This window comes from Trachurus japonicus, chromosome 17 (assembly GCF_045865225.1).
Source record: "Trachurus japonicus isolate A0001 chromosome 17, Traja_1.0".
Taxonomy (NCBI): Eukaryota; Metazoa; Chordata; class Actinopteri; order Carangiformes; family Carangidae; genus Trachurus; species Trachurus japonicus.
In genome coordinates this window covers 21,817,365-21,835,242 of record NC_140923.1, presented here as the reverse complement: position 1 = coordinate 21,835,242, position 17,878 = coordinate 21,817,365, and the positions used below count along the sequence as shown (strand labels likewise).

At 43.4% G+C, this 17,878-nt stretch overlaps 1 protein-coding gene across 1 annotated transcript in view; it reads left to right on the top strand.

Annotated features, from left to right (window-relative positions):
* The window catches only part of map4l (microtubule associated protein 4 like), a 154,356-nt gene that overhangs the window by 112,487 nt on the left and 23,991 nt on the right, over positions 1 to 17,878 (top strand). The window contains exon 6 of the mRNA XM_085803685.1: positions 16,967 to 17,337. Within this exon, the coding sequence (XP_085659811.1) occupies positions 16,967 to 17,337 (371 nt within the window). The remainder of the gene's footprint in view (positions 1 to 16,966; positions 17,338 to 17,878) is intronic.

Genomic DNA, 17,878 nt, shown 5'->3' with positions numbered 1-17,878 from the left:
CCGCACCCTGATTGGCCAGAACTTTAAACCTAATAATAGTAAAACGGTAGAGTTTAAAAAAAATTCACCCCCTTCAGAGTGTGTGCGGGGGTAGAAACTATCGATTGAGACCAAAAAAATAAAATGTACCAGGCTGTAAATATGTTTTTTTAAGCTGTAAAATTGGTTATTTTAACATGGGGCTCAATTGGAGTTGCTCCCTTCTGGAGCCAGCCGCCAGCGACAGCCGAGGGGATTGCAGTTTTTTGAACGCGGAAGTGAGCTTCACTTCTCAGACCGACAACTGCCCCCTTGGGTTAAAGACCTGAAGGTTGCTGGTTCAAATCTTGCCTCAACAACAATTATAGTGAATTATTTTCCCAGACGTCCTCTGTTGACTTCTGATAACTTGCTTCATGTTGAAACTGCTGCTCTCAGCCTGAAATTCACAGAAATTTTAATTGTAAGTCATTCAAGCTTGACTCTCAAGCTTTCTTGGTGTTGACACAGTGTGTTTCCAACAGGTGCAGCTTTGGGCTCGTTAACTTCAGAGTGAGACAGAGTGCAGCTCATCAACAGACAACAGTCTCTGCAACTGTGTGTACACTGTGGCCTAGAGGCAAAGTCAAAGTCTAGTGACCATGAGATTGTGGGTTCGATTCCTACCTTGGTCAACCATTTGTATGGTGATCACTGCTTGCACTATTTTCACAAAAAAGTCCTCTACTTACTTGTTGTGGCTCATTTCTACTCTTTTCTTTTCTTTTAAAGCATCATTGAAAAATCTCACATTCATTAAAGTCTCAACCTCTACTTCACCAGAAGTGTTGGAATAGCCCAGTGGATAAGGTTCCTGCCATCCAACCATAAGGTCACTGGTTCAAATCCCACCTGAGCAGTCTTGTTAGTGTGTCAGCCACTTTGAACTTTAACCAATACCACATGATCAAACTTGATAATGCATATGCGCCCCCACCTATTCTCTTTACCACAGGCTTAAAGCTCTTGAATGATTTGTATCCATCATTTCTTGTCCAGCGCTGCCCACTATGGGACTTCACTGGCAGAATTCACCTCCCCTCCCCCCGCCTTCAATTGGTTACAGGTGTTCGTTATCTCATTGATTATTTGTACCACATCATCACATTACAATGAATGACAAGTCTTGGAAGCAGTGTGCTCTCTGTGGCGAAGCGGCAGAGTAAAGGTTTAGTGATCATGAGATCATGGGTTCGATTCCTGCCTCAGTCATGTCATTGCTTGACTTTACTTGACTGATTCCAACTATTCAGCTGTCACTGGACAGTCTTTGATTCCTCATAGTATAAAGCTGATTGTAACTCAGGTCCTCGGTGGCCATGTGGTTAGTGTGTTAGGTTACCACTCATGGAGTTGTGGGTTCAATTCCTTCCTTGGACATGTTTCTTGTATGCCATTCCGCATGTCTTTGTCAATTTAATCTGCTAATTCAGCATTGTTCAGCAATGGCTTTCAGCATTCACACGCATGTTCCGTTAGGAAATGCTGTTTCTAGTTATTATTATTATTATTAGGGCCACGGGCAATCGCACCGGGCACTGATCCCTACAGCTATGAAATAGCTTCGCCCGAGCACTACTGTTATTGTGTGGATTTTTTCCTAGTTATTCTATTTTCTCCTTCATCTTCCGGCCAGATTTTGGTCCGCTACTAGTCTTATTTATATATCAAAACGTGCGTCCTGATCGGGATCAGTGTGCTATTACTTTTCTCAACAGTGTACGAAAAAACTGCGCAAAATTTTACATTGAAGTCAATGGGACGGGCGGGAAAAAAAGAGCGAAAAAGACCAATCATTGGAGTTTAACAAACGTCTACTGCTCAGGCATACTTTCACCTAGAGACTCCATTTAAACTTTAAGTCTTGTGTATTGGTGTATTACTCCACGTTTTGATAGGTCATATCGTTTTTGATCAATCCCTGTTCAATGACCATGATCATTTTTGGAGAAATTATGAGATTATAATGGTTGTGTATTGCACGGAATGTTCGTGTCAGAGTGCGTGACATCATCGGTTAGAGTGGGAGAGATGCCAGAAAAACTCCAGATTTTTTCTCTTTCCACACTGAGCCCGGCCACAATTTACACTCTACACACATAATTTTTTCAGAATTTGTAAGACAAACTTTTTATCTCTCATATCATGTGCTCAAAATATCAGAGAGACTTACAGAATTTACAGAATAAGCCTCTGAGTGCGGCCACGTCTGTCTCTGCTCCTCATTGACTCCAATACAAATATTTTCTGAGAGAAGCAGAACGGACTGATGTTTTAAAACTGCCAGCGTCTCCAAAATATTTACTGTAGAATCACCAAATCGTACCAAATTTTTCAGGAAGTCCTTAGAGCAACGTGATCTGTGTTTTGTTCTGATAGGAGTTACCGTTTTGTCACAGTAAGCCTAAATGTGAGACCGGTGCAGAGGCAGAAAATCGCTCTTTTTCTCCACGTTTCTGTCTGTCTCAGCCTGGGGGGCCCCCTATCGCCGTGGTAACCTCTGTGATTCTCAGGCCAGAGCTCGTTAACTTCATAAACAATCCACCTGGCACTCGTTTAAATGTTTATAAACACAGACACAGCTAAATCAGACTGACACAGGATGCAGCTCATAGTCACACACACACACACACACACACACATCAAAACACACAGGTAACATACAAATGCGCGCGGAAGCGCGCACTCCTCTCCCACACTCTAACACACACAGGTAACTTCATGTGATTATACACACACACACACACACATACACACACAGTTAACCTAATGTGATTACAGCTCCTCCATATCAGTGCTTATAGAAAGATGATCATGTGTCTGTCTGATCAGCTCTGTCTTGACCTTAAGATTGTGGGTTTGATTCCCATGTTGACAGAGATGGCAAAACCGGCAGTAGCCCCGTGGGCCTTTCAAAATTTCTCCAGAGGAAATTTTCTAGTTATTATTATTATTATTATTATTATCAATTGCATTTAAATGTGCCTGGAACTGTGGAAACCTGCCTGTGAGGTCTTGGTGACGTGGGCGCACTGCGCGCTGGGCAGTCAAAATACCAGTCCGCTGGCTGCGCTTCGCCTTGCGCTGAGAGTAGACCAGGTTGGAGCTGGCGAGCTTTCGGCGCACTCTCCGCGCGGTCTATCGGCAACAAATTGTCACTGCGCCAAGGTGAATCTGTCGACACCTCCCCCTGCTGCGCGACCACTCCCATCTCGGCGCACAGCAGTCTGCCAATTTACCGAATCCGCTGCGCACGTTGTTGCACTGGAGGAAAATGCCACTGCGCCAGCTGTGCCAGGGCTCGCCTCGCTGCGCCCCCCTGAGTTGCGCCAGGAAAATAGGGCCCATTATCTACTCACCCTCATGTCGACTAAGGGCTGGGAGAAGTTTCAGAGTCCTCCGTGGCTTCTCTGAGTTACAGTGGGGCTCCGTGCAGCACTGCATGTTCATGTGACGGTTGCAAATGGATACCACTTTTCTTCGTAACAAAAAGACACACCAAAAAACATACAAATACCTCCATGCTGCTAGTATGTAATGTCCGTCTTGCATTGAAACCCCCGAAATGCGAAATTGTTCCGAAAAAAATTAAATAAGTCTATATTTCAAGCTTGTTTGTAGCGGAAGCTCTTCTTCCTGGTCCGTCCAAATCTTGCGCGATTTGCGCTGGTGATTTGGACATTACATAGCAGCATGGAGGTATTTGGATGTTTTTTGGTGTGTCTTTTTGTTATGAAGAAAAATGGTATCCATTTGCAACCGTTATATGGACATGCACTGCTATGCCGAGACCCCCTGTAACTCAGAGAAACTTCTCCCAGCCCTTAGTCGACATGAGGGTGAGTAGATAATAAGTGCAATTTGAATTTTGGGTGAACTATCCCTTTAAGTCAGTTGAACTTTATTGTTAGTGGAAATTTGTCTTTGGCTCCTCCCACAGTAAATTTACAAACAAAAAAACAGACAAATTGAGCAAATAGACAAGAAATAAATAACAGCAGCACATTAGAATACTTAAAATCAGGTGCAGTCATTTTGCATTCAGTACTTGTATAGCACATGGAATAAAAGATTTCTTATACATGGTCCGGCCCGCCCTGGGGGCCCTGAATCGGCAGCCGGACGGAAGCAATTCACTCTGACTTTAAAGGGTGTGAGACATCCCCAGATATCTGTCTGGCCTTCCTGACCGCTGCCCGGTTAAATAGCTCACAGAGTTGTTGTTGTTGTGGTTTACCAACCACCTTCCCTGCAACATTAGCAGCTGTGGAAAGCTTGTGCTTCACACTCAGACTGCTGAACCAGGCAGCTATGTTAAATTGTAAAATGCTTTCAACAAGGCTTCTGTATGCCTTTTCAAGTATGTGTTGACTGACGCCAAAGCTCTTCATCTTCCTCATTGAAAACAGACACTGGTTGGAGTTTTCACTAAAACTTTCAGTTTGGTCAATGATAGTGCCTGAATACTTAAGTAGTGGATCAACTAGTTCCACAGGAGTAACTGTGCGTTCACACCAAAAGCTTCCAAAGCGTCAAAAACGCTCGAGGGCGGGCGTCAGACAAGACAGCTCCCAAACTGACGTCAAAGTTCAATCGCGCTGGTCATTGGGGAGCCGAAATACAAATTTTTTTTTTAAAAAGGCAGCCGACGGACATCTCTATTCTGAAAGGTTGCCGCCGGTTGCTGCTTAACCGCGTCATAGCTAATTACCCTAAAGTTAAACCTGGCTCAACTTCTCATCTGGTGACGCTTTGGACGCTTTGGAAGCCTTGGACGCTTTGGAAGCGCGGCGACACCTGTTGACGCTTTGGACGCTCAGTGTCGCCTGGCTCTCATTGAAAATAAATTGACTTCCGGCGTTTTTGACGCTTTGGAAGCTTTTGGTGTGAACGCACAGTATTATTGTTATTAGCTCCAGTGTTTCCCCCAGAAAATGTGTTAGTTAACTCATTGAGTGCCGCGCTCCTTTCCAAAGTTTTAGTCAAGTGTACCGGCAAATTAGACCATATTTGACTTTTTATTTTAGAGCCATAGTGTATTCTATATTATTGCCACCAACACATACTGTAGCTCATTTGAAAGGTTTAACTTTATCCTTCAAATGGCCACAAACCGTTTGTTTCTACGTGCCTCCGTTCCTGAGAAAAGTCAAGCTAAACATGGCTGGGTTTCACCAAAATCCCTCCTTTTTTTCTAGAAAAGGAGATAGAGCGTCTTTTATGAAAGGTGCGCTGTTTGTGTCTGTCGCTCTTCAGACACTCGCATTTCTGGATCAAAGGGCTCGTATAAGATAAATATACACAACAATTGTTGTTCTATTCACAAAACCACCATCGGGGGCGGGGGCGCCACTAAACAGCAATAACACAGACGCACCGTGCCGTGTCACAGCCTCTCGCCGCGGAACGTGAGGCTCTGCCGGCCACAGCGGCTCGCGAACACCGGTCCCGCCGGTGGTCGCGGTCCGTCTGTGGTACGGGTCGGTGGTGCCGGTCTGCTTTGACCCAGAGACCATCAGATTTTACCGCGGGAGGACTTTGGGGAGGACACGGTGTTGCTCCAGATGAAGACCGGGCGGGACAGTGGGCTGAGAGCTTCCTGGTTCAGCTCCCAGCTGCTGCAGCCTCGCGGGTGAGAGCGGAGCAGCAGCGGAGCAGCTGCTGCATCCACATGCAGACCTCCGTTTGCAGAAGCTGAGTTATGATAAAAAACTTCCAGATCATGAGCTGTCATGTGACTTTGATCGTCATCTATTTCAGTTCTCCTCGTCGTAGAGTCCCCAAATTTACATATAATGTGTATTAAAGTGTCTATTTTCATAATTAAAAAAAAAAGCAAAAAACGAAAAATTTCGTTTTTGGCACTCAACGCATGGGAACGAAAAACGAGAAATTACGTGGTTGGCACTCAATGAGTTAAGGTGGTGTCTGACCTGTCGACGGGGGGGGGGGCGCGGATCTGTTGACGGGGGGTGGGGGGACGCGCCGTGCCGTGCTGTATTAACACGTGCTGCTGTTATGCATGCGCGCCTCTCTGTGGTGTGTATGTGTGTGGGAGGATGCGGCCATCGTCCGACGGGGGGGGGGTGAATATCGCTACAAGACGTTAGTTTAGGCGGCAGCTCCTTGTTGTTAAGGCGGCCGCCTTAACAGGAAAGCGCTGCGGGAAACCCTGAGCTCCCTTTGGTTTTGTTTGTACTATACTGTAAGTTATTTAGTTTTTGGCCACGTTAGTTTCCAGATTACTGGCCTGACACCAGTCCTGCAGGAGAGAGGTGACAACACAGCCTTGTGGTGCTCCATTTGTCGATTGATTCTGATTGATTTTCCCACAAAAGTCTCACAATCCTAAATTAGGTTTGTTGTTTTTTTTGGTGGTCAGGACCAACAAAGTAGATCTCTCCATAACTTCCTGGGCTGTGTTTCTGTCTCTATAGGGGGCATTTGACCAATTTGACCAACATTTATTTTGTGCTGTGGGGGTATATGAGTATTGGCAAGTTTCTGCAGGCCAGTGTCAAAGCATCAGGCTGTAAACCTCTTCAGTTGTCTAGTTTCAGTAGAAAGAGGTTTGGCAACACTTTACTTGACGCCTATCTCTATAACGCATTATAACTATTCTTATAATGAGTTAGTTATAGCACTGTATAACTATCGTTATAACCACTCATAAATGATCATAATGCTTTATAACAACAATCATAACACACTATAAACCATTTTATCATGACTTATAAGGTCAGGTATTATACTATGTTATAATTGTTTGTAATTCGCTGACAATGCCCACATTGATAATATAATTGCAAATATAAATATAGTTTTAATGTGTTAAAATTGGCTAATACACGTGTGTAACTATAGTTATGCTCTATGATGTGTTGTGCTTATTGTTATAAAGCCTTATGATAACTTGTGAGTGTTTATAATGATAGTTACACATGTTTATAAGCCAATCATAACACATTATAACTATATTTATAATGCATTATTGATGTGGGCATTGTCAGCGAGTTACTAACAATTATAATACGTGAGTGTGTTATGATTATTGTTCATCATCATCTTTATTCACATATAGAAAAGGTATAAAATCATTAAAATATTTGTGATTTCATATGTGAAATGGGACACCCTGAGAAGCTCAAGCTTGTTATAAAGCATTATGATCATTTATGAGTGTTTATACAGTGCTATAATTACATTACACATTACACATTACAACTCATTATAAGTATGGTTATAATGCGTTAGAGAGCTAGGCGTCAAATAAAGTGTTACCAGAAGTTTTAACAGAATCCCGGAGACAAGAAAGGTCTGTGTCTAAGTCACTGGTGTGATTTCAACAGGGCCTGTCACTGCAGTGAAAAGAGCCAGGAGGACTGTATATTATCACTCTCAACCAGCAGTTAAAGTTAATGGACCACTGTGGCAAATGATAAACACATCAGCATCAAACATCAAGAGGACAGACTCAAATGTGATGGAAGAGAGAGTCGGATCAGAAACCAGTGTCCTGTGTGATAGAATCAAGTCACTGCACATTAACCTCTGACTACCTGTGACTGTGCTCACTCCCTCAGCAAACACACATCAAACACCTTCTCCTCCTTGTCATTGGCATTTATTGTTGCTGTACTCATCATGACAAACTATAAAAAGCCTTACTAGTAATACAACTAGTACTGTCAAACAAATAAAATCACAGATTAATCACAGTGTTGCTGTGGATTAATTTCATAATTCATCAATTCATCAATTTATCATTCACTTTTAATCTGTATTAATCGTGTTGAATTTTGCATGAGCAAACAGACCAAAGAAAGAAGGGAATATGCACTTAACATGTTTAATAAACACCTTTAACATTTTGTGTTAACAAAAAACTTTGACTCTCATTTTGAACACAAACATTTATCTACATAAATGTGGCCCTGTTACTCCTTTTTCAGCCAGCTACTAAGACAAACTAACTTCCTGACATTGTCCGAAACGCTTTGCATTAATGTGGTATTTTAAGCTGGAAGTGCTTTGGTGAAAAGAAAACAGTGTACATAATGCTTTATATTGGTTCTGGACTGTTCTGATTTGTTTTTTTGTATTCAAATTTCCCACCAAGAGGACCAACGTGCTGTTTAGCGTCTTCCATGCATCCATGCTTCCATATCAAGTTGGTTGGTTCTGTCACTACCAGATCAACTGCCTATTTGCGCATGCGCAGCGGCATGTGTGACGGTAACTCTATTTGGACAAACAGCCCGAAATGTGTTGCCAGAGACGTTTCAGGGATTTTGAGCCATTTTGTGGTGCAGAGGGGTTAATTGCATTACATTTTTTTATCAGATTAATCATGATGATGGATTAATCCGCTTCAATTTTGACAGCCCTAAATATAACCCTTTATGCCCTGTACACACTGTGCGATTTTGGCCGTCGCAGACGAAAGACGGCTGATCGTAGGAGAATCGTGGCGAAATCTTTGGTCGTAGCTCTAAATCGGCCGTCTTACGTCGCACAGTGAGACAGGTTCTACGACGGCCGTTGTCAGCGTCTTGCGACCAAAGACGACCTGCGATTAAATTCTGACAGTGTCAGAAAACTGCTACGACCTACGTCTACTAATCAGCTGATGGACGTCTATCAGTGGCGCAGGTGACAGGGACGAGCACTGATTTTCGAGTAAATAGTCATTAAATTAAAAAACGAATAGTTTAGCCTATCTTGTCATGTCTGGAGAGGTGTATATTCCTTTTTACTGTTGCAGAAAGAGGAGGAACATGGACAGACTCATACAGCCATCAGAAAAGTTGTGTGTGAAACTCTGTCCAAAAAAAAAACAAAAAACCCATGTGCGGACTATGATGAGAAGCGGTCGCCTACCGGAGAATATTGACGTGTTTACACCGGGAGAGGTGACTTCGTCCTCGTTTAGATGTGTTCTCATTACGTGACGGTACTGCTGTGATGTTCTCTGGTACCAATACAGGCCGTGATTTAATTTTTAAATAACGGACAACTGGCGGTACTGCTCCACCGGTGCCGGTGACTTGTGTCTGTGTATGAAGAGGGAGAGAGGGAGGGAGATGGGAGAGAGGGAGAGAGGGAGGGAGAGAGGGAGGGAGGGAGGGGGGGAGCGGGCGACCTGCGATTCAGTAGAACGATCATCGTACAGTCTGCACACGTCAAACTTGACGTCGTACCAAAGATTATTAAATGCATGTCGCACAGTGTGTCATGCAATAGTCTTATAAGACTGCTAAAATCGCACAGTGTGTAGAGGGCATTAAAGGTACATTGTGTAGGAATTACTCCCATCTATTGTTGTGGTTGTATATTGCAAGCAACTCAATCGTATTTTTCATGCTGCATTCACGTGAAATTGGGCGGACAGCAGACGGACGACAGCCGCTGCACGTAACGGCATAAACAAGCCTCTATGTAAACAAGTGGTTCGTCAGCACGAGGCAAAACAATACACATGACAATGTGTTGTCATGGCGATGTCGTATTGTTTACCTGACCCACGTTTTACCGGCTTTCTCTCGACTTCTGTGACTAAAATGACATCTGGTTTGTTACCGACGGCTGTCTGCCCAACTGCACGTGAATGCAGCATCAGTGTAACGCTCCAATCCTCCTCACTGCGTTACCGCCGCGACCTTTCACAGACGCCACCTCGACCTGAGCCGACAGCTCCGGTGTTTCCGCTGAGTTTCCGTGGTTACCTACCGTCACGCTGCCACTGAATGTAAAAACATGGCGACACCACATGGCAGCCAGCACCGAGCTTACCCGCTCCATGTAGATATGAATGATATGAACGGCAAATTCAGAGCTTACCGGAACACTTAAGTTTGTTGATGGGGGTGATTACTGATTAATGAAAAACATACTTTTGAACCAAATAATCGATTTTCGTGAATAGATAACAGGAGAAGTTACACAATGTCCCTTTAACTAGTGACGGGCTGGCCATATAGGGCAGTATGGACAAATGCCACATCGGAAGATGCAGCCGTGTTGATGTGGCCGGGAAAAAAAAACATGTTGGGCGGTTTATGGCCAGCAACTCTGAAAGACAGAAGACTCAACAGAATTGGAATACAGGAACAGTCTATAGGTCACTTGATAGAGTAGTAGCCTCTTGTTTTCAGAAGCTCTAGTGTAGTCTGTTCGATACCACCCAAAAAATAGAAAATACTTTTGGTGGTCCATTTTGTTATCATCATTGAATTATATATATAGTGGTTGTTGTGTATAGTGTTTGTCTGTCAAAAATGCCAGGGCCTCTTTTTGGTGCCAGTCCGTCATTGATATCCCATTGAGCATTTCCTTTGCAAAAGAGATGAGTGACTGTTGAGTGAGCGACAGTGGTGCTCAGCTTGTCGGCACAGGAGATTAATTATCCATTAGAATATTTCTTACAACTCCACCGTACCCATAGCTGTCGCCCTTTGGTCCCTACAAACTCAGCAGTGAGATAAATTGTTGGCATTGTTTAAAGGTGTACAGAAAAGAAAATTGAATTTAAGACCACTCTGGGTCGTAAAATTTGTGTAATAACTCATCTATCAGACGATGTAGCCCAAACTTTGTGCAAAATTCTATTTTTGAGTAAATCCGGGATGAAAGTGTGTTTTGTTTTTTTTCGCATTGGATAATGCAGGCACTCGGATTATACGTCAGCCTGTACACGATTCATCCGCCACTGATATTGGATCCATAATTCGTCATTCAAACGTCTGAGACACGCACACACACACGGAGCTCGGGCTCGCCCCAAGCTTTGAATATCCCGTCCGCTCGATAACGACCAATCAAATTTGTTTTCCTTACTCGGGTAAACTCGTGTTGCAGCTCGTGACAACTCGGTGCGACAAACAGGACAAACGTCCATTTCTGTACACCTTTAAGACGTGTCTTAGTGAGGTGGTAACCTCAGTGTGAATCTTACTTAACCTCAGCACACAGGTTAAACTTTCTCTTTAATTTTGAGACATTCACATCAGTGTTTCCCCCAGAAAATTTGTTAGTTGAGGTGGTGTCTGACCTGTCGATGGGGGGAGGGGGTGCGGATCTGTTGAGGGGGGGGGGGGTTGAGCGGATCGATCGTTGGGGGGGGGGGGACGCACCGCGCCGTGCCGTATTAAGTTTCGCTTTCAACACTCGCTGCTGTTATGCATGCGCGCTTCTTTGTGGTGTGTATGTGTGTGGGAGGATGCGGCCATCATCCGACGGGGGGGGGGGGCGGCGGTGGCGAATATCGCTACATTTTTTTTTTTTAAGACGTTTGTTTAGGCGGCAGCTCTTTGTTGTTAAGGCGGCCGCCTTAACAGGAAAGCGCTGCGGGAAACCCTGATTCACATCCACAGAGAGACAGCACAGGAGTAATTAATTTAGTTTTATAGATAGCTGGAGTTTAAGCTAAGTGCTTTGTTAAAAAGGAGTTAAGCTAAGTGCTTCTGTGTCTTGCCGGGGGCGGCACAAAATTAGCTGGAGGCGGCCGCCATGCAATTTTGAATGCAGGAAAAACCCTGGTAAAGGTTCAGTGCACCACTAGAAAAAAGCTTGAGCTTTGTCATGAAATAGAACTGATGTTGTTTCTGCACAATTGTAAATTTTGTAATTTTCATAATTCAGCTGTGACTGTGAAAGTAATGCTGTAGGGAAACCACCCAAAAGAGTTCAGACGACGATGTGACTATCTTGAATAGTTGTCATGCAGACCAGTGCCAGGTGCTATAGGCCCTACTTGATGGTTGGTAACCTGATGAGCTGGATGCCACATCAGCTCCAGTCAAGCTTTAGACTTTATTCGTCCCAGAAAGGAAATTCGTTTCCACTTGACTATACATAAAGGGCATCATACAGATAGACACCAAAACAGAACAACCCACAATTGGCACAAAAAAGCAGATATATCACAAACATGAACTGTGGTGGGCATGGTGACAGACAGGACAGAGGAGTGGAATGTTAATGGGGTCTATTGTTTAGTGAAAAAGACAAAATATTTTATCGAATATGCCTTTCTTGGGGCTTAAAAACGCAAAAAAGTGAAACCACCCTCCAGAGTGGAAATCTTAAAAAAGCTCCACCATTGCATTCCCGTCTAAAGGGTAAAAAAAACGCAAAAGACTGCTTCCATCTGCTCACAATGCACACGTTTACGTCACAGGCATGCACCAATACAGTCAAATAACAACAAACATGTTGGATTATTTCCATCCGTCGGACCTTCAAGTTGCCCTAGCACAGTGGTTCCCAACCTTTTTTGGCTCGTGACCCCATTTTGAAATCACAAATTTCTGGCGACCCCGCGATTATCACGATCACGGCCATCAATCAAGATGCACCACCTCAGATATTTGTATTTTATTTGGACTCAATTTATATTTGAGAAAGTGAAAGTACAGTTGTTTAAGATTGTGTGTGGTGTTTTTAATCAGAATTTAAAAAAGAAAAACAATTAGTTTAGAAAATATTTTTATCAGTATTTTTTTTTTATTAACTACTAGACATTCCAGGCGACCCCACGTGGGGTCCCGACCCCAAGGTTGAAAACACTGCCCTAGCAGCTCTGATTAACATGCACCAGACGAAATCACCATGTTTTGGTTTTGATTTTCCATTTCGCGCTACCAGGGAGAGAAGTAGAAGGAAGGTTCTTTGTGGACTTTGTGGTGTTGTGTCTAGCTGCCTGGCAGATTTCCCCCAAAAAACGCTTGTCTAAACGTGGAATAAAAAGTGAGAACACAATGCCACTTTGGCGTTTTCTTTTCAGATTGTTTCCGTGTAAACATAGCCTTAGAAAGATGGGTTTCAAAGTGTGTTCTACTTGATTCAAATCCGAGAGGTTTTGGGAATTAATCATATTTAGTGAGTAAGTAACAAGTTCCCCCTGTTAAATGAGCAGTAGGAACATGAAAGCTGGAGGTCGTCCAACCTCCAAATGACAACCACTCTGTCTGTAGCTTTCTGTGCCGCCTGCACACACACACACACACACATGCTGTGTTCATGCGAGTCCTACGTGCACATTATCATGGCCTGTGTCTGGTTCAGGCCTCGGGCTGAGCCACGGTTACAGCTGCAGTTAAAGGTGACAGAAGAGAGTAGGTTTTGTTATGGTGGTGCTGCGACACATCAACAGCCACCTGGTCTGTGTGCGTTCACTTACTGGCAAAAACACAACAGCAGCCAATTTGCATTGTTTCAGAGGAGACGGAGCGTTTATCACGTGGAGAACCCCAGGAGAGAGGGGAAGGAAGGTGACATGAGGGCACCGCGGGGCCGGGCCTGTCCACTGTCATCGTTATGTAAGAGATGTCTTGATGGCGACAAAGAAGCCCCCCTCCACCCGGGCCCCTCTGCCCTCCGCTGCCTGTCCCGAGCCCGCTCTGTGTCCGCCTCCCATCTGCTCAGCTCACCTTTCCCCCTGCTTCCACTTTATTCTTTCTTTCTCTCTGTGTGCTTATCCCATGAATCAGCTGTTAGCAACACTGGTGCTGCAGCTCAGTCTGACCTCGCGCTGCCTCTGAGGAGGGTGGATGTCTCTGATGGTGTTTTCATAATCCTGGCACACGGATGAAGAGCACCGAGGACTCAGATCCAAGGACATTTCACAGCCTTTCCAATTCTGATTCAAACAATCTACATAGACCTTTAATAAATCAATGTTTCAGAATCATATTCAGGATCCTCACATGCTGCTGATGTGCAAAAATATATCATATTTCTCAGTGTCAGGATGTGAAACTGTGACATGATCCTATTTTCCCTATGTCAACTCCTGAGAGAAGTCTTTCACTTTCAAGTCAGCTTACTTATGACAAGTGTAGGGAGGTACATGATGTCACTTATTGTCACGTCCTGACTGAGACCCTGTCACAGACTTGTCCTGGTCACCTTAAAAGTTGTATTTTTAACATGCATATCAGCTTGTAATAGATGAGGCAAAGGGAATTAGGGTGGAGTAGGACAAAACTGCGACTCTTAACGAGACTACACACAAACACAACCAAACAGAAACAAAGAAATTTTAAAGGGGACATATTATGGAAGTATCACTTTTTGAAGGCTCTTTAACATATATTTGTTAACATATAATTGACAAAAAAAATCTGTAATGTGCAGGCTCCCTAGGTTGAAATCCATGTGGTTTTACGAGCTGTTCATAATAGCTGTTGCATAATAACACCCCTACCTGGGACCAGTAGAAGGGGTGGGGCGGGGCAAGCAGTGGCTGATTTGCATTTAAAGGGACAGGCACTGAAACCAGCCGTTCTGAACAGGACTGTTCTGAGAGGATGAAAAGAGCTGTGCTGTTTGATCCTTGGGGTATTTTAACCAAAGCATGTCACAGACATGTCTTTAAGACACCTGGGGACTATTTTAATTTGTGTAAAGGAGGCATAATATGTCTCCTTTAATGTTGAAATTTTATTTCTGACCACATTTTTTGTGTTGTAACACTGATCAGAAATTGAAACCTTTAGAAAAAAAATCTCACAATCTCTTCTCTGCTTTGCGAGCAGCTTCTGTTCTGTTCATTATACCTGAATGGTCATAGATACAGTAGATGGATACATGTACATGAGATGTTGGCTGTTGCTATAGCTGCTTCTCTGACCTGCTGGTCTCTCCTGGTGGACGGCCTCTGTGTTCAGGGACCGGTCCAGTTTACTGTCTACCACACTAGTAAGTTAGAGATGACACTGAACGGAAAGGAGTGGGCAAGTTTTTTAACAGAATGAGGAGAATGAAAAATGTGGGCTTTTGCCAGGTGAAGTAAAGAAAAGTAAACAGGCCACTGAGATACAAGGTGGGAATTGCAGGAAACAACATGTATCTTGACCCATATTAGAAACTAGAAAGTCAAGACATCTCTGCTGAAACGTCAACATGCCACTGATCAAACACTAGCCTTGACATAGAGTATAAAGTTTAGCCCACCCTCACAACTTTGTAGGCACGGTTAAGAATCATGTCTGTGTGCATCATATCTCAGTGCCGCAGTAAGGAAAGTGACAAGATCAAAAACTGCAAACCAGAGGGGAAAACCTCCTGACAGCAAACATGAATACAATGTAGGACTAAATAATGGAAAGGCACGACTTCTATAACGTATCATAAATACTGCACATAGACACTATAACACTATAACCCAGTGTTTCCCATATGTAGACCAATGTGTGGCGCAGCGCCACAGAATCAAGACCAAACGCTGCTCCGTATTGGCGCACACACACACAAAAGCAAAACTTATAGTCTCCTTGCAAACCTGTGGGAAACACTGTAACCTATTCACAACTTTAAGATACTTTCATACAGTATTGTCTCCTGTGGTGCATCCTTTCTTTTAGACTCAGTGAGTCAGGTGTCTGACTGCTTGGTAAATCACTGTTTATTTCATAGAGCATCATCACAAAGGAAACATAATCAACAGCAGATCAACAGCATCATAGTACTGGCAAGTATTAATAAGTGCAAAAGTGCCTCCCAAATATCAAAAATAGAGAAGAGAGAACCACACTAAGAAGCCCTAGGTCAATATGCTGCCAATAGTACAGTGGTAAAAGTTAATCATGAGCTGCTGAGGGATTTTAGCACTCCTCAGTTTCCTCAGATAGGAAACAGACCCAGGAACTTAAAGTCTGTGACTCTCTCCACCTCACTCCCAATGGAGAGTGGAGTGGGGGTGAATTGATTTGCAGAAGTTTGCAATCATTATAAAATCAGTATAGTGTGCCTGTTGGAGATCCTGTGGAAACACATCATTTTCATATTTTCTGAAACTGTCCCTCTGTGGCTCCATTTTGGAGAGAGATTCTTGGGGTCCTGGAGGCTGTTTTTAAATAGAAAATGTTTTTACATTTCATGTACCTGGGTGATTCTAGACAGACTTGGATACACAAAGCGGGACAAAAACCTTTTGAAGGTGTTCTTAGTGGGATGTAAATAAGGCTTTGGCCAGAAAATGGCCATTAGATAGACAAACCAACAATAAATGAGTGGATTCATATACAGTATAATTTATAATGTAGACATGATAAAGAGAATAACTCAGGAACCAAACTGATTTTGAACCAGATTTCATACTGTATAGATAACAAAGATAAGGTCAAACCCTTTAATAGAGAGGGTTTTTCCCTATTTCGAAGCAGGATCTTTATGTTTGTACGTGTGCCTATGTTGACTCTGCTGTCTTATCCTCCCCATGTCATTATGCTATGTTGTATGTCTTGTGCCCAGTTGGCGCATAACTGTATGTGTGTTACTAAAAGAAAATGAATACAAAGTAGATAAAATAAAAAATCAGTATGTGTGATGAAGTGACTTTAGATATCACTCAAAATCTCAAAAAACAGACTTTAGTCAGTTTATATATATGTTGACTTTCTTTTTTTTTTTGGTGCAAATATCTACCTGACAGGTACCACTTGCTGTCATGGCGATAATGCTGTCTGTGTCCTGTCTGTGTTCTTTAACCATTATGGCTCTTGAACACGTTTGTTAATAACTGGAACTGTTAACTGTAGCTGATCAGAAAAAAAAAATCCTGAGTCATTACACTAAACCTGCCCTTAATTAATGTATAAGTAGTCATGTTTTTGTCCTTGTGGTTTTGCTTTTTAAAACTGTGCAAAGAAGATAATTTTACATTGATGGAACTGGTGAACATGTGCTCTGTTTCTATCACATGGTCTCATTTGATTACCAAAACATTTGTGTCCCTTTTGTTCATTACACAACAGCCTGCAGTGTCTTCCAAAAATCCTCCTGCAGTTGTGCTTGTGAACAACAAAGCATTGTATTCAGTAAAAGATGTTGATGTAGAGTTAAAGACATTACAGACAAGTTGCTCCTTTCTCTTTCACTGCTCTTTTACTTGTTATGGTTTGAGAAGAAAAGGCTGATTTTGACAAAGACGACGTTTCTCTCGCAGTGAAACCTGACAACAAGGAGAAGCAGGAGAAGACGGAGACCCTGAGCTGCAAGACGGAGAAGATCGACGCCTTCGACAAGAAGGAGAAGGAGGAGCAGCAGAAGAAGGACAACGGGTCGGACAAGAACCAGAAGTCTGAGAAGATCCTCAAAGATGAGGACAAGATGGAGAAGATGAACGCGGAGAAGAACAACAAGGCCAACGAAAAGGCGGAGAAGGCGGACAAGCCGGAGAAGACCGACAAGGATGAGAAGAAGGAGGAGGAGAAGAAGCAGGCCGAGAAGAAGGAGGAGAAGGGAGGGAAAGGAGCGGCCAAGACTCCACCAGGCAACGGCAGCAAGACCCTGCCGAGCCCTGACAGCAAGAGCAAGGTGGGTCACACACACACACACACACATGCACACACACAGAATACTCAAAGCCACTGCTGTCCAAACACATTTGCTGTGTGCAGTGGGACACACTCCTGCGGTGGCAGGGTGTCTGGTGGTCACAGAAACAGTCCCGTCACCCAGAGGTCACACAGCTGAACTCTGCCAGTGGGTTTTATTCAGCCTCCCCTGTCACAGTGTAAGACACTTTGCAGGAGAACAAAGTCCGTGCCTCATCCCTCTGTAAAGTTAGGTAGTCAAAGGTACACTACTTTGGGTGTAATCCTGCTGACAAACACACAAACAACTGACTGATTGTGAAGCTAACCAGCTCAGAAAGCTCTTTCGAAATACATTAGAATTTCATTTCTGCAGATGTGATGTCGACGATGTCCACATCCACATTGTGAGTTTCTTTAAAGGTCCAGTGTGTAATAATTGTCAAGGTTTATTGGCAAAATCTGAATATACTACCCATTAATATATTTGTATACAGTAAGTGTATAATTGCTATAAAATAACATTTGTTTGGTTTTCGTAG